Source organism: Cyanistes caeruleus, chromosome Z, assembly GCF_971803275.1.
Source record: "Cyanistes caeruleus chromosome Z, bCyaCae1.hap1.1, whole genome shotgun sequence".
NCBI lineage: Eukaryota > Metazoa > Chordata > Aves > Passeriformes > Paridae > Cyanistes > Cyanistes caeruleus.
Window position 1 is genome coordinate 81000018 of NC_141732.1, and position 22307 is coordinate 81022324.

Consider the following 22307-nt stretch of genomic DNA (forward strand, 5'->3'; position numbering starts at 1 on the left):
CCCGCACACCAACCCTGCGGGGATGGAGCCATCGAACACTCCCGAAACCTGCGGGCAGCGTCCGGCCGGGCAGCGCAGGGAGCCCCGGAACACGGGGGGACAGCGGGGGGACAGCGGGGAGCCAGGGCTGACAGAGGGGTGACAGTGGGGATACAGAGGGGTGACAGTGGGGATACAGAGGGGTGACAGCAGGGATGACAGAGGGGTGACAGCAGGGATGACAGAGGGGTGACAGTGGGGATACAGAGGGGTGACAGTGGGGATACAGAGGGGTGACAGTGGGGATACAGAGGGGTGACAGTGGGGATACAGAGGGGTGACAGCAGGGATGACAGAGGGGTGACGCAGGGATGACAGAGGGGAGACCTCAGGGTGACAGCAGGGCCACAGTGGGGCTCGCATGAGAGGGGAGAGGGGAGCAGCAGGGTGGGCAGCAGGGTGAGAGCTTGGTGGGTTAACTCACTCCTGGCGGGGTTAACTCACTCCTGGCGGGGTTAACTCACCCACTCCTGGTGGGATTAACTCACTCCTGGCGGGTTAACTCACTCCTGGCGGGATTAACTCACTCCTGGTGGGGTTAACTCACTCCAGGCGGGATTAACTCATTCACTCCTGGCGGGTTAACTCACTCCTGGCAGGGTTAACTCACTCCTGGCAGGGTTAACTCACTCCTGGCGGGTTAACTCCTGGCGGGTTAACTCACTCCTAGCAGGGTTAACTCACTCACTCCTGGCGGGTTAACTCACTCCTGGCGGGGTTAACTGACTCCTGGTGGGGTTAACTCACTCCTGGCGGGGTTAACTCACTCACTCCTGGCAGGGTTGGTTATCTCCTGGCAGGGTTGGTTATCTCCTGGCGGGGTTGGTTATCTCCTGGCAGGGTTGGTTATCTCCTGGCAGGGTTGGTTATCTCCTGGCGGGGTTGGTTATCTCCTGGCGGGGTTGGTTATCTCCTGGAGGGTTAACTCACTCCTGGCGGGGTTGGTTATCTCCTGGCAGGGTTGGTTATCTCCTGGTAGGGTTGGTTATCTCCTGGCAGGGTTGGTTATCTCCTGGCGGGGTTACCCGAGCAGCTCCAAGCTCAGGGGACAATTCCAGCGGCCCGAGAGCCCTGGCTGCGGCGCAGAGCGGGACAGCACGGCTGCCAGGGAGCTGCGGCTCCCTCCCGGCTCTGACACAACCGCCGGCCTCTCACATCTCAGAGCCTGCTCCTGCTGCTGCTGTCCCTGCTGCTGTCCCTGCTGCTGTCCCTGCTGCTGTCCCTGCTGCTGTCCCTGCTGCTGTCCCTGCTGTCCCTGCTGCTGTCCCTGCTGCTGTCCCTGCTGCTGTCCCTGCTGCTGTCCCTGCTGTCCCTGCTGCTGTCCCTGCTGTCCCTGCTGCTGTCCCTGCTGCTGTCCCTGCTGCTGTCCCTGCTGTCCCTGCTGTCCCTGCTGCTGCCGAGTGTCCCTGCCGCTGTCCCTGCTGTCCCTGCCGCTGTCCCTGCTGTCCCTGCTGTCCTGCTGTCCCTGCTGTCCCTGCTGCTGTCCCTGCTGCCCAGCGCGTCCCAGCCCTCTGTGCGCTGCCTTTTATCCCTTCTCATGAAAGCACAGAAGCTGATTTAACAGCGCATTAAAAACTAAGATTGTCTCGTTCCACAGCTGCTCCTCGGGGAGCTGCTCGGCGATGAATGCCTTTCAGCTTTTACTGCCTCTGCCTCCTCCTGCTGTGCCTGCAGTGATTTCCTGCAATAAAATCACCAGGAATTGTTCTGTTCCGAACATTTCGGGCTGTCCGTGTCCTGCGCCGCAGGTGGAGAGCTGCCGAGCACCTGCCCGGGATCTCTCCTTGGCGACTGAAAGGCAGGCAGGAGCAGCAGGCTGAGCCAGCCGCTCCCATTTCGGCACAACCAAAGCCCCAAAAGGCCAGGAGGGGTGCGGGGTCCCTGCTGGGCAAAGCCGAACAGCCAAAACCCGGGAGCAGAGCGCAGGCCGCCCCTCCCCAGGGGGAACAGGGCGGTCTCGTTAGGAGCCGGCCTGCGGGAGAACACCGAAATGACTGAAAACGGGAGAACGGGCCCATTTCTGCCTCGGGAGCCGGCCCGCCGCCTCCCCGGGCGGGAATTCCAGCCTGCGGGAACAGCAGCACCTCAGCACTGCCGCACCGGATCCCACCGGGTCCCGCCGGGTCCCACCGGGTCCTGCCGGGTCCTGCCGGGTCCCACCGGGTCCCACCGGGTCCCACCGGATCCCACCGGGTCCCACCGGATCCCGCCAGGTCCCACCGGGTCCCACCGGGTCCCACCGGGTCCCACCGGGTCCTGCCGGGTCCCACCGGGTCCCATCGGATCCCACCGGATCCCACCGGATCCCGCCGGGTCCCGCCGGATCCTGACGCTCCCGGGGCTCCGGGGGATCCCTGCGGGGTCTCCGGGCTGCCGAGCCCTGCCCTGCGCCGGCCCGGCTCCCTCCTCATCCCCGGACAGACGGACAGGGGTGACAGCACAGACAGGGGTGACAGCACAGACAGGGGTGACAGGACAGACAGGGGTGACAGCACAGAAGTGACCAGGCCAGGCTTTCACCAAGGAGCAGCCACAGGAAGCGAAGCAGGTTTGACCCATCAGGAACCCCTCCCATGGCTGGCTGATCCTGCCCCGCTGATCCTGCCCCAGCTGCTGATCCTGCCCCGCTGATCCTGCCCCAGCTGCTGATCCTGCCCCGCTGATCCTGCCCCGCTGATCCTGCCCCGCTGATCCCGCCCCGCTGCTTACTCTCCCCCAGCCGATGACTCTCCCCCGGCCCCTGGTTCTCCCCTGGCCCCTGGTTCTCCCCCGGCCCCTGGTTCTCCCCTGGCCCCTGGCTCTCCCCCGGCCCCTGGTTCTCCCCTGGCCCCTGGCTCTCCCCCGGCCCCTGGTTCTCCCCCAGCCCCTGGTTCTCCCCCAGCCGATGGTTCTCCCCCAGCTGCAGGTTCTCCCCCGGCCCCTGGTTCTCCCCCGGCCCCTGGTTCTCCCCCGGCCCCTGGTTCTCCCCCGGCCCCTGGTTCTCCCCCGGCCGCTGCCGCTGCCCGGGCTGCGGGAAGGAGCGCGTGGCTCGGATCGAGGTCTCACAAGCTGAATGTTTACAAAGGGGGTTTCCAGCCTTTTATTGTCACTGGAGCTAGAGACGGCGCAGACGTGTCCCGGAGCCACTGCCCCTGCTGCGCTCACCCATGGCAGAGGGCTGAAACAACCAGGAGGAATAAAAACAGGTTTGCCATCTTGCCCTGAGTGGAAACGGTGAACAGATACAAAATCCCGGCCCTCAACACCCGTGGGCTACCGCGCGTACTTCCCGTGATACACGCCAGTAAAAAGAGTCATGCAAATCCAACCGCAGCACATGCTAAAAGGGGTTTTTTTTCTTTTTTTTTGAGTAAAATCATAAAAGTCAGTAGTAATTATGAAAAGGCGTTCCTGCCATCAGGCACTCACGATGAGATCTCAACGCTGCCCTGCTGGGTGTTTCGCCTTAAAGCGAGTGCCGGCACTGGAAGCATCCGCTTCCTTTAGTGTTGTAAAACTCAGGTGGTTATGGAAATAAAAAAATCTACTATGTCTTTTTTTTTTGTTTTTTTTTTTTTGCTTTAACAACTAACGAAGTTTGTGACCAATGCCAACAACGAATGCGTGTCATCCCCTCGCTTTTTGGCAGCTGCTAGGCTTTAACCTGGAAAAATCATAAGGTGATCATCAACAAAATAAAGGATTCTCCTGTTAACTACTGTTCCCTAAACAGAATATCACAAATCAGCTGGAATTTGAAAGTCGCTACAAGGTAAATGTTTTTAACTACTAGGAGGGATTTTCAGATATAAATATATATATAATATATATTCTGCATACAAAAGGCTCCCGTGAGGCTGGTCAGCGAGGTGCCGAGGCGGGGAAGGGCAGTTCCCAAGGGAACAACCCCCGAGTCTCTGTGAAGCCTTCACCCTCCGCCCCAGGCCCCGTGTCACGGCTACCGCGTCCTGGGAACAGCCCCAACGACCCCAACCCCGCGCGTCCCCACTCTTCCTGCTGACAGCAAGGCGGCAAACACATTTTTAAAACCTGTTTTCAGAAGGTTAAGCAGAAGGGAAGTAAAATATATCTGTAGGTTATGAACAGAAGGGTGTTTTACGCGGCAGCCTCCCCGGGACGGCGGCGGGGTCAGTCCAGGGGCTGCGGGTCGGCGATGGGCATGGTGTGCAGCACCTCGTCCAGCAGCTGCAGCGCGCGGTGCAGGTGGATCTCGATCCAGCACGGCGTCTCCTTGATGCTCTGCCGGGGGTAGTCGGGCCCCCAGCCCTTCACGAAGCTCATCCGCAGGATGCACAGCCGGCGCAGGTCGTCCACGCCGATGCCGGCCGCGGCCGACAGACCTGCCGGGAGAGGGGCAGGGTGATGCTGTGCTGCCCCGTAGACAGCTGCCCCATAGACAGCTGCCCCACAGACAGCTGCCCCATAGAGAGCTGCCCCATAGAGAGCTGCCCCATAGACAGCTGCCCCATAGAGAGCTGCCCCATAGACAGCTGCCCCACTGCCCCACTGACCCCGCAGACCTGCCGGGAGAGGGGCAGGGTGATGCTGTGCTGCCCCATAGACAGCTGCCCCATAGAGAGCTGCCCCATAGACAGCTGCCCCATAGACAGCTGCCCCATAGACAGCTGCCCCATAGAGAGCTGCCCCATAGACAGATGCCCCATAGACAGCTGCCCCATAGAGAGCTGCCCCATAGACAGCTGCCCCATAGACAGCTGCCCCATAGAGAGCTGCCCCATAGAGAGCTGCCCCACTGCCCCCACAGGCCTGCCGGGAGAGGGGCAGGGTGATGCTGTGCTGCCCCATAGACAGCTGTCCCATAGACAGCTGCCCCATAGACAGCTGCCCCACTGCCCCACTGACCCCGCAGACCTGCCGGGAGAGGGGCAGGGTGATGCTGTGCTGCCCCATAGACAGCTGCCCCATAGACAGCTGCCCCATAGACAGCTGCCCCACTGCCCCACTGACCCCGCAGACCTGCAGGGAGAGGGGCAGGGTGATGCTGTGCTGCCCCATAGACAGCTGCCCCACTGACCCCACTGACCTGCCGGGAGAGGGGGCACTGCGGCTCTGTGCTGCCCCATAGATCCACAGAGCTGCCCCACAGACCCACGGACCCCACAGACCTGCCAGGAGAGGGGGCATGGTGCTTCTGTGCTGCCCCGTAGAGAGCTGCCCCACTGAGAGCTGCTCCACTGCCCCACTGACCCCACAGACCTGCTGGGAGAGGGGGCATGGTGCTTCTGTGCTGCCCCACTGAAAGCTGCCCCACTGACCCCCCAGTGCTGCCCCACAGACCCCACTGTCCCCACTCTGCTCCGGGCACTCTCCCGCCCGCCAGGCCCTCGCTAGCACCCAGCCACGGCTCCTCTGCCCCAGCGCAGCTTCAGCTGCTGCAGCTCTGCCCCCCTGAGCTGCACGGTCAGAGCCGGGGAAAGCTTTGGGCTGGACCTCAGAGCCACCAGTGCCACCCCTGCCATGGCAGGGCCACCTTCCAGTGTCCCAGGCTGTTCCAAGCCCTGTCCAGCCTGGCCTTGGACACTGCAGGGATGCAGGGGCAGCCCCAGCTGCTCTGGGCACCCTGTGCCAGGGCCTGCCCACCCTCCCAGCCAGCAATTCCTTGCCAATATCCCGAGATCCCGTCTGGCCGCACAGAAAGCCGAGGGGATGACCCAAGCCAGCTGCGGTGTGTGAATCACGCTTGGGACAGGCGGTCACGGCGCTGCTGAGGACTCGGGAGCCAGAACTCAGCCTGGCTTAGCAAACAGCACCGCTCCCGCTGACGGAGCAGGACGGTAAACACAGCTGGCACCTCGAAGCACCGGCACAAGAAAGCCACCGGCACTGCTCAGAACGCCCGCCACGGTTCCCTGAGCGCTGGGGAGAGGCCAGGGCACAGCACGGGGAGCCCTGCGGCACCCGCAGCAGCCACAGCCGGGCCAGCGCTCGGAAGGCTCTGGAACAAGGCCGGGAACGCGGAGTTTGGGAAGTAAGGGAACAGCAGCCCGAGTGACAGTGACGAGAGCAGGGGCACAAGCGCTGCCCCGGCTCCCCCAGCAGCTGCAGCGGGTGTTGCGGCCCTGCACGGGCTGCGTTTGGCAGTGCTGCCGGCTCTGCGGTGTGTGGAGGAGCAAACACATACGCACTGCACACACAGACAAACACCTACACACACACACACACAGACACACACTGACAGACAGACACACACACACACACACACAGGGTGTGTCACACACACACACACACACACACAAACACACACACACAGACACACAGACACACACTGACAGACAGACACACACAGACACACACACACACACACACACACACAGACACACACACACACACACACACACACAGACACACACAGACACACACACACACACAGACACACACAGACACACACAGACACAGACACACACACAGACACACACACAGTGCACACACACACACACACACACACACACTGCACACACACACAAACACCTACACACACACACACACACACACACACTGCACACACAGACACACAGACACACACACACAGACACACACACAGGGTGTGTCACACACACACACACACACACACACACACACACAGACACACAGACACACACAAACACCTACACACACACACACAGAGCCGGGCAGGGCTGTGAGCAGGCAGAGAGCACAGCACTGGGCTTGGCCTCGGACGGCCGGGATCCGTGCTCCGGGATCTGTGCTATGGAATCTGTGCTCGGGGATCTGGGATCTGTGCTCTGGGATCTGTGCTCTGGGATCTGTGCTCCGGGATCTGTGCTCGGGGATCTGGGATCCATGCTCCGGGATCTGTGCTCCGGGATCTGTGCTCTGGGATCTGTGCTCTGGGATCTGGGATCTGTGCTATGAGATGTGGGATCAGGGACCTGTGCTCTGCTCTGGGACCTGTGCTCTGGGATCTGTGCTCTGTGCTCGGGGATCTGGGATCTGTGCTCTGGGATCTGGGATCTGTGCTCTGTGCTCGGGGATCTGTGCTACGGGCAGGGATGGAGCTGTGACCCATGGACACTGCCCCATAGGCACAGTGTGGGGCAGGGATGGAGCCGTACCCCCCAAGCCGTGCCCCCCGAGCCGTGCCCCACAGAGCTGTGTGGGGCAGGGATGGAGCCGTACCCCCCGAGCCGTGCCCCCCGAGCCGTGCCCCACAGCGGAGGCAGGCCGTGCTGTACTCACTGATGGCCGGCGCGATGCCCCCGACGGAGCCGGGCCCGGGGATGTTGCCGGCCACGGCGGCGGCCTGGGCTGCGGCGGCGGCCTGCGCGGTGGCCGCCTGCTGCTGCATCTGCCGGTGGCACTGCCGCAGGTCAAACACCTGCCAGGAGCAAACACACACGGGCTCAGACCCACGGCACCGCTGCCCCACTGCCCCATGGCCACACTGCCCCATAGCTACACTGCCCCATGGCCACACTGCCCCATGGCCCCAGAGCCACACTGCCCCATGGCCACACTGCCCCATGGCCACACTGCCCCATAGCCCCAGAGCCACACTGTCCCATGGCCACACTGCCCCATGGCCACACTGCCCCATGGCCCCATGGCCACACTGCCCCATAGCCATGGCCACACTGCCCCTTGGCCACACTGCCCCATGGCCATGGCCACACTGCCCCAGAGCCACACTGCCCCATAGCCCCATGGCCACACTGCCCCATAGCCCCAGAGCCACACTGCCCCTTGGCCACACTGCCCCATAGCCACACTGCCCCAGAGCCACACTGCCCCATGGCCACACTGCCCCATAGCCATGGCCACACTGCCCCATGGCCACACTGCCCCATAGCCCCAGAGCCACACTGCCCCATAGCTATGGCCACACTGCCCCATGGCCACACTGCCCCATAGCCCCAGAGCCACACTGCCCCATGGCCACACTGCCCCATGGCCACACTGCCCCATAGCCATGGCCACACTGCCCCATGGCCACACTGCCCCATAGCCATGGCCACACTGCCCCATAGCCCCACTGCCCCATAGCCACACTGCCCCATAGCCCCAGAGCCCCAGAGCCACACTACCCCATAGCCACACTGCCCCATGGCCACAGAGCCCCAGAGCCACACTGCCCCATAGCCACACTGCCCCTTGGCCACAGAGCCCTAGAGCCACACTGCCCCATAGCCACACTGCCCCATAGCCACACTGCCCCATAGCCACACTACCCCATAGCCACACTGCCCCATAGCCACACTACCCCATAGCCACACTGCCCCATGGCCACACTGCCCCATGGCCACAGAGCCCCAGAGCCACAGAGCCCCAGAGCCACACGGCCCCATAGCCACACGGCCCCATGGCCACACTGCCCCATGGCCACAGAGCCCCAGAGCCACAGAGCCCCAGAGCCACACGGCCCCATAGCCACAGAGCCCTAGAGCCACAATGCCCCACTGCCCCAGAGCCATGGCTACACTGCCCCATAGCCACAGCCCCACAGCCCCACGGCCCCACTGCCCCATAGCCATGGCCACACTGCCCCACAGCCCCACTGCCCCACAGCCACAGCCCCACAGCCCCGACCCCACATCCCCATGGCCCCACAGCCCCAGCCCCACAGCCCCACTGCCCCACAGCCCCATGGCCCTACAGCTACAGCCCCACAGCCCCACAGCTCCAGCCCCACAGCTCCATCCCCACATCCCCACAGCCACCCCGGGAACTGCAAACCTCCCTGTCTCGGTTTCTAGCGCACTAATCCCTAAGCCAACCCCAATCCTTCTGACGATGTCACCGGCTGCGGCAGCAGCAGAGCCTGCCCAAAGCAGAACCCCGTGTCTGAAGGGGCACACGGGCAGATTAAATCCCTGCTGCTCTCTCAGAAACCCAGGAAAACGCAGGTACAAACTAAAACACCCCGCGAGGACCGCTCTGTGTCACTCTAGGGTGACAGCCTGTCCGAAAGGAATGCAGGGAGTGACAGGCCCGGGGCTGCAGCATCCGTTTGAATGAATTAGTGACAAATTCTGAGTGCCAAATGTGGCCGTGTTTGGTATAAATGAATTAATGACAAATTCTGAGTGCCAAATGTGGGCTGTGTTTGGTATAAATGAATTAATGACAAATTCTGAGTGCCAAATGTGGCCGTGTTTGGTATAAATGAATTAATGACAAATTCTGAGTTGCAAATGTGGCCGTGTTTGGTATAAATGAATTAATGACAAATTCTGAGTGCCAAATGTGGCTGTGTTTGGTATAAATGAATTAATGACAAATTCTGAGTGCCAAATGTGGCCGTGTTTGGTATAAATGAATTAATGACAAATTCTGAGTGCCAAATGTGGCTGTGTTTGGTGTCAATGAATGAATGACAAATTCTGAGTGCCAAATGTGGCTCTGTTTGGTATAAATGAATTAATGACAAATTCTGAGTGCCAAATGTGGCTGTGTTTGGTGTCAATGAATGAATGACAAATTCTGAGTGCCAAATGTGGCTGTGTTTGGTATAAATGAATTAGTGACGAATTCTGAGTGCCAAATGTGGCTGTGTTTGGTGTCAATGAATGAATGCCAAATTCTGAGTGCCAAATGTGGGTTCCATTTGGTATAAATGAATTAATGCCAAATGCGGGTTTTGTTTGGCATCAATGAATGAATGCCAAATAATTAATGCCAAATAATTAATGCCAAATTCAGGTTCCATTTGGTATCAATGAATGAATGCCAAATGCAGGTTGTGTTTGGCATCAATGAATGAATGCCAAATAATTAATGTCAAATTCAGGTTCCATTTGGTGTCAATGAATTAATGCCAAATGCAGGTTCCGTTTGGTATCAATGAATGAATGCCAAATTCAGGCTCCATTTGGTGTCAGTGAATGAATACCAAACGCAGGCTGTGTTTGGTGTCAATGAATGGATGCCAAATAATTAATGCCAAATTCAGGTTCCATTTGGTACAAATGAATTAATGCCAAATGCAGGCTGTGTTTGGCACCTCGGTGAGCAGCCAACGCTATTTAACACATGTACAGAGCTCTGCTCTGGCCCTGCAGAGCTCATGCACCGAGCTCCTGGGGTTTCTCTCACCCTCACCGTTAAGAACACAAACCCCTGGGAATTTGGTGCAGTTTAAGGCAGGATTGGTGTTTCTGTCAGTGAGCCTTGTCCCACACAAGTTCACAGTCTGTCAGAGGCAGATCCCAGTAGGAATCTCCCCAAAACCATTTGTTCCCATGCAGCCTCCCCATCGCTTCATGCTCACAACCCTTCAACATCACACACCCTGAACTGCTGCTGCCTCCACAACTCCGCTCTCCTTGCTGGAAACAAACAGCCAACGCAAGCTGAAACACCCCCTAAATCCTGGGGCAAGCTGAAACACCCCCTAAATCCTGGGGCTGAAAACACCCCCTAAATCCTGGGGCTGAAACACCCCCTAAATCCTGGGGCTAGAAACACCCCCTAAGTCCTGGGGCTGAAACACCCCCTAAATCCTGGGGCTGAAAACACCCCCTAAATCCTGGGGCTAAGAACACCCCCTAAGTCCTGGGGCTGAAACACCCCCTAAATCCTGGGGCTGAAAACACCCCCTAAATCCTGGGGCTGAAACACCCCCTAAATCCTGGGGCTGAAACACCCCCGAAATCCTGGGGCTGAAACACCCCCTAAATCCTGGGGCTGAAACACCCCCTAAATCCTGGGGCTGAAACACCCCCTAAATCCTGGGGCTGAAACACCCCCTAAGTCCTGGGGATAAAAACACCCCCTAAATCCTGGGGCTGAAACACCCCCTAAATCCTGGGGCTGAAACACCCCCTAAATCCTGGGGCTGAAACACCCCCTAAATCCTGGGGCTGAAACACCCCCTAAGTCCTGGGGCTGAAGCCACGGAGAGCTGGGGTCCGGCAGAGGGTGGCCCCCGTGGCAGCCCGGTGTGGGGCGGGCTCTGGGAGCGCCCGGGGAGCGCGTTACGAGGGCTGGGGCCTCTGCGAGCCGGGAGAAGGGGGTGCGTTAACGCTGTCCCCCCCCGTGTGTGTGTGTGTGTCCCCCATGTGTGTCCCCCATGTGTGTCCCCCTGTGTGTCCCCTGTGTCCCCCCCGTGTCCCCCCATGTGTCCCCCATGTCCCCTGTGTGTCCCACGTGTGTCCCCTGTGTGTCCCCATGTGTCCCCGTGTGTCCCCCTGTGTGTCCCCTGTGTCCCCCATGTCCCCCCATGTGTCCCCCATATGTCCCCTGTGTCCCCATGTGTCCCGCCCTGTCCCCCCATGTGTCCCCCCATGTCCCCCTGTGTGTCCCCCCATGTCCTCCCCTGTCCCCGCCGCGTGTCCCACCTTGATGTAGGCGCTGGGGTAGATCTTGTGCACGGCGTCGCCCGGGGCGCGGCCAGCCTCCCTGTCCAGGTAGTAGCTCTGGACGAAGACGGCGTGGTCGCTCAGGCAGCGCACCCAGACGTCGCCCTCGCCCTTGCACTCCAGCTGCACGCCCTTGCCGATGTGCAGCCTGCGGGGAACGGGGCTGTCAGCGCCGGGGGACACGGCTGGGGACACCGCCTGACAGCGGGGACAGCGGGGTGGCTCGGGGGACATCAGTGTCTGGGGACATCAGCGTCTGGGGACACCAGGGTGACTCTGGGGACACCCAGGTGACTCTGGGGACAGCGGGGTGTCTGGGGACATCAGTGTCTGGGGACACCAGGGTGTGTGGGGACAGCGGGGTGTCTGGGGACATCAGTGTCTGGGGACACCAGGGTGACTCTGGGGACATTGGGGTGTCTGGGGACATCAGTGTCTGGGGACAGCGAGGTGTGTGGGGACAGCGCGGTGTCTGGGGACATCAGTGTCTGGGGACACCAGGTGACTCTGGGGACACCCAGGTCACTCTGGGGACATTGGGGTGACTATGGGGACACCAGGTGACTCTGGGGACACCAGGGTGACTCTGGGGACATTGGGGTGTCTGGGGACATCAGTGTCTGGGGACAGCGAGGTGTGTGGAGACAGCAGGGTGTCTGGGGACATCAGTGTCTGGGGACACCAGGTGACTCTGGGGACACCCAGGTCACTCTGGGGACAGCGGGGTGTCTGGGGACAGCGGGGTGTATGGGGACATCAGTGTCTGGGGACACCGGGGTGACTCTGGGGACATTGGGGTGACTATGGGGACACCAGGTGACTCTGGGGACACCGGGGTGACTCTGGGGACATTGGGGTGACTATGGGGACACCGGGGTGTCTGGGGATACCAGGGTGACTCTGGGGACATTGGGGTGTTTGGGGACATCAGAGTGTCTGTGGGGACACCGGGGTGACTCTGGGGACACCAGAGCCCGGCTGTCACTCCTGACAGAGCCCACAGCCGTGCTCCCCCACCCCACAGACCCACAGCCGTGCTCCCCACAGACCCACAGCCGTGCTCCCCACAGACCCACGGCCGTGCTCCCCCACCCCACAGACCCACAGCCGTGCTCCCCCACCCCACAGCCGTGCTCCCCCACCCCACAGACCCCACAGCCGTGCTCCCCACAGACCCACAGCCGTGCTCCCCACAGACCCCACAGCCGTGCTCCCCACAGACCCACAGCCGTGCTCCCCACAGACCCACAGCCGTGCTCCCCCACCCCACAGACCCACAGCCGTGCTCCCCCACCCCACAGCCGTGCTCCCCCACCCCACAGACCCACAGCCGTGCTCCCCCACCCCACAGCCGTGCTCCCCCCACCCCACAGCCGTGCTCCCCACAGACCCACAGCCGTGCTCCCCCACCCCACAGACCCACAGCCGTGCTCCCCACAGACCCCACAGCCGTGCTCCCCACAGACCCACAGCCGTGCTCCCCACAGACCCACAGCCGTGCTCGCCCCACAGACCCACAGCCGTGCTCCCCACAGACCCCACAGACCCACAGCCGTGCTCCCCCACCCCCCAGACCCACAGCCGTGCTCCCCCACCCCCCAGACCCACAGCCGTGCTCCCCCCACAGACCCACAGCCGTGCTCCCCACAGACCCCACAGCCATGCTCCCCCACCCCACAGCCGTGCTCCCCCCAGACCCACAGCCGTGCTCCCCACAGACCCACAGCCGTGCTCCCCCCAGACCCACAGCCGTGCTCCCCCACCCCACAGACCCACAGCCGTGCTCCCCACAGACCCACAGCCGTGCTCCCCCCAGACCCACAGCCGTGCTCCCCACAGACCCACAGCCGTGCTCCCCCCAGACCCACAGCCGTGCTCCCCACAGACCCACAGCCGTGCTCCCCCCACAGACCCCACAGCCGTGCTCCCCACAGACCCCACAGACCCCACAGCCGTGCTCCCCCACCCCGCCGAGCCCGGCTGTCACTCCGGGAGGAGCGAGCAGCGCGGGTTCCGGTGACAGCGGGACGGGTGTACCTCGCTCTCTCGATGGCCTCTGTCCGGTGCACGTTGGACAGCTGGCCCAGGCAGAAGCGGTCCCCTCCCGAGGGGTCCACGTAGCCGTCCACGGTGACAATGGGGCAGCTGGAGGGGACCTTGAACGTCTCCCCGACCTGCACGTCCATCTCAAAGTAGGCGATGGAACACCAGTACTCTGGAGCTGAACAACAGCGCGTCAGCACAGCAGGGACACCGGGACAGGCCGGAGCACGCCGCTGGTGGTGGGTGTTCACACGGACAGTCACACTGACAGCCCCAGGAACACCAGAGCACTGCACAGTCACACTGACACAGTCACACTGACACACTCACACTGACAGTCACACTGACACAGTCACACTGACACAGTCACACTGACAGCCCCAGGAACACCAGAGCACTGCACAGTCACACTGACACAGTCACACTGACACACTCACACTGACAGTCACACTGACACAGTCACACTGACACAGTCACACTGACACAGTCACACTGACACAGTCACACTGACACACTCACACTGACAGTCACACTGACACAGTCACACTGACACAGTCACACTGACAGCCCCAGGAACACCAGAGCACTGCACAGTCACACTGACACAGTCACACTGACACAGTCACACTGACAGCCCCAGGAACACCAGAGCACTGCACAAACACACCCTGACACACCCTGACACAGTCACACTGACACAGTCACACTGACACAGTCACACTGACACAGTCACACTGACAGTCACACTGACAGCCCCAGGAACACCAGAGCACTGCACAAACACACGCTGACACAATCACACTGACACACTCACACTGACACACTCACACTGACACACTCACACTGACACAGTCACACTGACACAGTCACACTGACAGTCACACTGACACACTCACACTGACACACTCACACTGACACACTCACACTGACACACTCACACTGACACAATCACACTGACACACTCACACTGACACAGTCACACTGACAGTCACACTGACACAGTCACACTGACACACTCACACTGACACAGTCACACTGACACACGCTGACACAGTCACACTGACACAGTCACACTGACACAATCACACTGACACAGTCACACTGACACACTCACACTGACACACTCACACTGACACACACTGACACAGTCACACTGACACAGTCACACTGACACACTCACACTGACACACTCACACTGACACAGTCACACTGACACAGTCACACTGACACACACTGACAGTCACACTGACACAGTCACACTGACAGTCACACTGACACACTCACACTGACACAGTCACACTGACAGTCACACTGACACACTCACACTGACAGTCACACTGACACACTCACACTGACACACTCACACAGACACACTCACACTGACAGTCACACTGACACAGTCACCCTGACACAGTCACACTGACACACTCACACTGACACACTCACACTGACACACACCGACAGTCACACTGACACACTCACCCTGACACAGTCACACTGACACACTCACACTGACACAGTCACACTGACACACTCACACTGACACACTCACACTGACACAGTCACACTGACACACTCACACTGACACAGTCACACTGACACAGTCACACTGACACACTCACACTGACACACACTGACAGTCACACTGACACAGTCACACTGACACAGTCACACTGACACACTGACACAATCACACTGACACAGTCACACTGACACAGTCACACTGACACACTCACACTGACACACACTGACACACTCACACTGACACACTCACACTGACACACTCACACTGACACACTCACACTGACACAGTCACACTGACACAGTCACACTGACACACTCACACTGACAGTCACACTGACACACTCACACTGACACACTCACACAGACACACTCACACAGACACACTCACACTGACAGTCACACTGACACAGTCACCCTGACACAGTCACACTGACACACTCACACTGACACACACCGACAGTCACACTGACACACTCACCCTGACACAGTCACACTGACACACTCACACTGACACAGTCACACTGACACACTCACACTGACACACTCACACTGACACAGTCACACTGACACAGTCACACTGACACACTCACACTGACACACACTGACAGTCACACTGACACAGTCACACTGACACAGTCACACTGACACACTGACACAATCACACTGACACAGTCACACTGACACAGTCACACTGACACACTCACACTGACACACACTGACACACTCACACTGACACACTCACACTGACACACTCACACTGACACACTCACACTGACAGTCACACTGACACAGTCACACTGACACAGTCACACTGACACAGTCACACTGACACAGTCACACTGACAGTCACACTGACACTGTCACACTGACACAGTCACACTGACACAGTCACACTGACACACACTGACACACTCACACTGACACCCTGACACACTGCCAGCCCCAGAACACCGCACACTGCATGAAACACACCGGCGCTCCTCGCTGCCCCGGCACACACGGCAGTGCTACAGGTTTTTGCACGGGTGTAGTTTGTCCCTCCAGACAGGTTTTGTCCTGCATTCCCACAGCCACAGCTCACAGAGGGACACATGTGCGTCTGTGTGAGGCTGGGCTGGCTCAGAACACCTCTGACACAGCCCGCAGACCTCAAGGACACCCCTTCCGGGGGCAGGATCCCTCCTGGAAATGGGATAGCGCTCCTGGGAAATGGGATAGCCCTCCTGGAAAATGGGATAGCCCTCCTGGAAATGGGATAGCGCTCCTGGAAATGGGATAGCCCTCCTGGGAAATGGGATAGCCCTTCTGGAAATGGGATAGCGCTCCTGGGAAATGGGATAGCCCTCCTGGGAAATGGGATAGCCCTTCCGGGGGCAGGATCCCTCCTGGAAAAGGGGATAGCCCTCCTGGAAAATGGGATAACCTTCCTGGAATGGGATAGCCCTTACAGGGGCAGGATTGTGGAAAGTGGGATAGCCCTTCCAGGGGCAGGATTGTGGAAAATGGGATAGCCCTTCCAGGGGCAGGATTGTGGAAAGTGGGATAGCCCTTCCAGGGGCAGGATCCATCCTGGAGAGGAGGAAAACCCTTCTGAGGAAGAGGATCCTTCCTGGAAAATGGGATGACCCTTCACAGGGGCCCGATCCCTCCTGGAGAGGAGGAAACCCTTCCAAGAAGAAGCATCCTGCACCTCAGAAGGGTTTTCCTCCTCTCCAGGAAGGATCCTCCTGCCCCAGAAGGGTTATCCCATTTTCCAGGAAGGATCCTCCACCTGGGAAGGGTTTTCCTCCTCTCCAGGAAGAATCCTGCACCTCAGAAGGGTTATCCCCTTTTCTAGGACCCTGCCCCTGGGAAAGGTTATACCCTTTTCCAGGAGGGATCCTGCACCTGGAAGGGCTATTCCCTTTTCCAGGAGGGATCCTGTACCTGGAAGGGCTATCCCCTTTTCCAGGAAGGATTCTTCACCTGGAAGGGTTATCCCCTGCACCTGGGAAGGGTTTTCCTCCTCTCCAGGAAGGACCCTGCACCTGGAAGGGATCCCCCTGACGTCTGCACCCCGAGAGCTGGGGAGCAGGCACGGGGGAGGCAGAGCCAAGATCTCCCAGCGATGCTGTCCGTGCAGAGCGCCGGGGATGGGACAGGGCACAGGACAGAGCACGGGACAGGGCACGGGACAGAGCGTGGGACAGGGCACGGGACAGGGCACAGGACAGGGCACGGGACAGAGCACGGGACGAAGCACAGGACTGGGCACAGGACAGAGCACGGGACAGGGCACGGGACAGAGCACGGGACAGAGCACGGGACAGAGCACAGGACAGGGCACAGGACAGAGCACGGGACAGAGCACGGGACAGAGCACGGGACAGAGCACGGGACAGAGCACGGGACAGGGCACGGGACAGAGCACGGGACAGGGCACGGGACAGAGCACGGGACAGGGCACGGGACAGGGCACGGGACAGGGCACGGGACAGGGCACGGGACAGGGCACGGGACAGGGCACGGGACAGGGCACGGGACAGAGCACGGGACAGAGGACGGGACAGAGGACGGGACAGAGCGTGGGACAGGGCACGGGACAGAGCGTGGGACAGAGGACGGGACAGGGCACGGGACAGAGCACAGTGGTGAGCTCTGAAGGCAGAGGAGCTCCTGCGGAGAGCGGGCCCCAAAGGAAAGGCATCTCCTGCAGCCCCATCCCCGCCCTGCCAGCGGAGCAGCTCTCCCTGGAGCATCCCCTGAGCCCCAAGGCGCGCTGGCAGCGGGCTGAGAGCACCGGCGGGTCCCAGCCACCGCTGTGCCACCAGAGCTGGCTGTGTGCTGAGGGCTGTGCGCTGAGGGCTGTGTGTGGAGGGCTGTGCGCTGAGGGCTGTGTGTGGAGGGCTGTGCGCTGAGGGCTGTGTGTGGAGGGCTGTGCGCTGAGGGCTGTGTGTGGAGGGCTGTGTGCTGAGGGCTGTGCGCTGAGGGCTGTGCGCCGAGGGCTGTGCGCTGAGGGCTGTGCGCCGAGGGCTGTGCGCTGAGGGCTGTGTGCTGAGGGCTGTGCGCTGAGGGCTGTGTGTGGAGGGCTGTGCGCTGAGGGCTGTGCGCTGAGGGTTGTGCGCTGAGGGCTGTGCGCTGAGGGCTGTGTGCCGAGGGCTGTGCGCTGAGGGCTGTTCCCCGAGGGCTGCTCCCCGAGGACACCCGGCAGCCCCAGCCTGCCCCAGCCCCGCTCTCGGTGCGCTCTGGGGACCCAGGCCGGCCGCAGGGAGCCATTCCCAGGAGGAAAACCTTCCCAGGAGCTCCCAAACCATGGGATCCCGGAATGGGCTGGGCTAGGAGGGAGCTGAGGGCTCATCTCACCCCGACCCTGCCGGGGACAGGGACTCCAAACCTCATCCGGCCTGGCCGGGGACACCGCCAGGGCTGGGGCAGCCACAGCCCCGAAATCAACACCCTGAGAGACGCCAAACAACCTCAAACACTGGGAAAGTGTCAATTCCACCTGAAATTTACCTACAGGTAAATCTGCCCAGCAAGTTACCAACATTTTACTGCTGGCAAGTTTAACCTTTTGGCTTTTTGAGCGTCTCGCTGCTCCTCTGCAGGGAGCATTGTTAAACACAAAATATCACCTGTTAAACACAAAATATCACCTGTTGAACACAAAATATCACCTGTTGAACACACAATGTCACCTGTTAGGCACAAAATATCTCCTTTTAAACACTAAATACCACCTGTTAAACACAAAATATCACCTGTTAAACACAAAATATCACATTTTAAACACACACTACCGCCTGTTAAGCACACACCACCACCTTGCAGCTGGCACAGAGAGCTGTCCCAGCGAGAAGGGACAAGCTCTCAAGTTGAAGTGAAGGCACAGGAGGGGGCCCGAGGGCTCTGTCCGTGCCGGGGGTCCCGGGGGGCTCTGGTGGCGGCACAGCGCTGCTCTGGGGCCCGGCTGGGGCACCTGAACCAAACCCAGGTGTCCCAAAGGCCGGGACAATCCCCGTCTGAACCCAGGTTTATGGCAGCGAGGCCACTCTCCTCTCACGGCACACATCCCCCACAGCGCCGCCGCGCTTCAGGCTCTACTCACCGGGATGGTTGGATATAGGAGGCTGGAATGCGAGCTCGTTGTGGACTGGCCCTTGAAAAGAGAACACAAGGTTTGTTCCACAGCAGCAAAAAAAACAGGTTTTCTCCCCTAAAACTGCTCTCCCAGGAAACCACCCCTCGTTAGCCTCGTGAGTCACAGAACAAGCTGTCCAGCGCTGTGCGCCGCGTCACGACCACCAACCGCTCAGGAGGGAAAAAACCCCGGAGAAGAAGGTGTTTTTCTGAATAAAAATGAGCTGCACACGGTCTGGGGGTCAGGCTGTTCTGTCCCCTCTAGGAACGCGGTCCCCGAGGCAGCAGGGAGGAACCCCAAAGCGTTCTGAGCAACAGCCGCTTCTGCAGCAGGGTGTCAGGGCAGGGAGGTGTCAAAACAGGCGGCTCTGACGGGCGAGGGAAGAGGAGAGCGTGGCGTGGCACCACAAACACCAATTCTGGAGAGACAGAGGTGTGCTGAAAATCATTTACAGCCGGAGCTGGCCAACAGCGGGGCGAGCGGAGTGGGATCCCCGGGGAACAGGGGGTGGGCATTAACAACAGCACTGACTGGCACAGACAGGCTGGAAACACATTCTGAGCTCAATTTACAGGAAATTCTGCCCCCCAACAACGACACCTGCTGCGGGCAGCTGCGCTCTATTAGAATATCTGATCTATTTCTAACACAGAAAATAAATGTTCTAACACGGGGAGCATTCTAATAAAAACCATTACAAAATAAAGTGTCCCAGCTTTCCGCTACAACATTGAGAAATCTTTCATTTGTGTGTGAGTGTTTTTAACCCCCTGCAGCCCAGAAATGCATTTCCTGCGCTGCTGGACCCCTACAACAGCAGCCTGAGCACCGCTTTCCCCCACCCCACCTCCTGTACCCCGATACAATCGTTTGTTGTGCTAGTTCACAGATAAAAAATATCTCTGATAGCGGTGAGCTAACGCTCTCATGAACTGACTCCCCGTGTCCCTGTGTCCATCTGTCCCCCTGTCCCCCTGTCCCTGTCCCTCTGTCCCTGTGTCCCTGTCCATCTGTCCCTGTGTCCCTGTGTCCATCTGTCCCCCTGTCCCTGTGTCCCCCTGTCCCCGTGTCCCTGTGTCCCTGTCCCCCTGTCCCTGTGTCCCTGTCCGTGTCCCTGTCCCTGTCCCTCTGTCCCCGTGTCCCTGTCCCCGTGTCCCTCTGTGCCGGGGCAGGCCCAGCAGGGGACACTGAGGCTCTCTGGGGTGCTTTGGTGACACAGGGGGAACGTGGGGAGATCCCTGAGCGGCTGCGGCCCTGACACGGGGACATGGGGACACGGGGACATGGGGACACGGGGACACGGGGAGATGGGGAGATGGGGACATGAGGACATGGGGACACAGGGACACGGGGACACACAGACACAAGAACACAGACACACAGTGACACAGATACAGTGACACAGTGACACAGGGACACAGTGACACGCAGTGACACACAGCGACACACACAGTGACACACACAGTGACACACACAGAGACACAGCCAGTGACACACAGACACACAGCGACACACACAGTGACACAGTGACACACAGTGACACACAGTGACACACAGTGACACACAGTGACACACAGTGACACAGTGACACACAGTGACACACAGTGACACACACAGTGACACACAGTGACACACAGTGACACAGTGACACACAGTGACACACAGTGACACACAGTGACACACAGTGACACACACAGTGACACAGTGACACACAGTGACACACAGTGACACACAGTGACAGCGGTGCTCACAGTAGTGCCCGGGGTGCATGGGCGGGTGGTGCTGCAGGTGTCCGTTCTGGTGGTGCGGGATGGTCGGGGTGTAGGCGGCCGTGCGGCTCCCGGTCCAGCTGGTGGTACTGTCTGCAAAGACAAGGCGTGCGGCTGGGCGAGGCGGCCCGGCGCTCCCTGCGGCTGCTCTGCTGCTCCTGGGCGCCGGGAAAGCGGGCTGAGCGGGCCGAGGGCAGGCGCAGGGCCATACTCACTGTGGTGGTAAGTGGCTGGCTGGGCTGTGAACCCATTCTGCTGAGCTCCCGGCCCTGAGGCAATCTGTAAGAGTCCATCACTATGGCTACCTGTCAATATACTGGGAGGTTGACCTGGTGAAAGAACACACTACCTATGGATGAACGTTCCAGGACGGTGATCCGCACCAGCTCGGCGCTGCTGGCCGGGGCAACGCGCCCCGCGCCGAGGGCACTGCGCCGCACGGCTCCCGCGGCGTCCCTGCCGGGACCTCCTGCTTCTCCACCCGCCAGGAAACCCGGGGCGCAACGCCGGGCAGCGGCTGGCTGTGCGTCACTCGGACACCCCTACAGCTCCAGGAGCTGTGAGAACTCGGAACGTCAGCCCCGTCCTCGCTGCGCTCACACCTCGCTTCTCAGCGCGGGAGGGGACAAGGGGACACAGCACCGTCACCTCAGATGGGAACGGGGTCAGTGTGAGCCCAAAGAGGCCAGCAGCAGCAGGAGGGGACAAGGGGACACAGCACCGTCACCTCAGATGGGAACAGGGTCAGTGTGACCCCAGAGGGGTCAGCGGCAGAGAGAGGGGAGAGGGGGACACAGCACCTCAGCTGGGAACGGGGTCAGTGTGACCCCAGAGGGGTCAGAGGCAGAGAGAGGGGAGAGGGGGACACAGCACAAGCACCTCTGGGAACAGGGTCAGTGTGACCCCAAATAGGTCAGTGGCAGAGAGAGGGGACAAGGGGACACAGCACCAGCACCTGTGATGGGAATGGGGTCAGTGTGACCCCAAAGAGGCCAGCAGCAGCAGGAGGGGAGAGTGGGACACACCTCCATCACCTCCACTGGGAATGGGGTCAGTGTGACCCCAGAGCGGCCAGCAGCCACGAGGGGGGACAAGGGGACACAGCACAAGCACCTCTGGGAATGGGGTCAGTGTGAACCCAGAGAGGCCAGCAGCAGTGAGAGGGGACAAGGGGACACAGCACCGTCACCTCTGCTGGGAACGGGGTCAGTGTGACCCCAAACAGGTCAGCAGCAGCAGGAGGGGAGAAGGGGACACAGCACCTCAGCTCGGAACGGGGTCAGTGTGACCCCAAACAGGCCAGCAGCAGCAGGAGGGGAGAAGAGGACACAGCACTGTCACCTCAGCTGGGAACGGGGTCAGTGTGACCCCAGAGCGGCCAGCAGCAGGAGGGGACAAGGGGACACAGCACCAGCATCACCTCTGGGAACAGGGTCAGTGTGACCCCAAACAGGCCAGCAGCAGCAGCAGGGGAGA

General features: G+C 60.3%; 1 protein-coding gene across 6 annotated transcripts in view; it reads right to left on the bottom strand.

Annotated features, from left to right (window-relative positions):
- Window positions 1–3352: 3352 nt before the first annotated feature.
- The window catches only part of SMAD4 (SMAD family member 4), a 35741-nt gene continuing 16786 nt past the window's right edge, over window positions 3353–22307 (bottom strand). For 3 of the 6 annotated variants that reach the window (XM_086867566.1, XM_086867563.1, XM_086867564.1), the window contains exons 6-12: window positions 21047–21160; window positions 20814–20924; window positions 19030–19080; window positions 13413–13596; window positions 11355–11523; window positions 7258–7396; window positions 3353–4379 (exon numbers count right to left, since the gene is read on the bottom strand). In XM_086867566.1, coding sequence (XP_086723692.1) covers window positions 4168–4379; window positions 7258–7396; window positions 11355–11523; window positions 13413–13596; window positions 19030–19080; window positions 20814–20924; window positions 21047–21160 — 980 coding nt within the window. In that variant the 3' untranslated portion in view covers window positions 3353–4167. The remainder of the gene's footprint in view (window positions 4380–7257; window positions 7397–11354; window positions 11524–13412; window positions 13597–19029; window positions 19081–20813; window positions 20925–21046; window positions 21161–22307) is intronic. The other 3 variants (XM_086867569.1, XM_086867567.1, XM_086867568.1) reach the window with 1 other exon arrangement.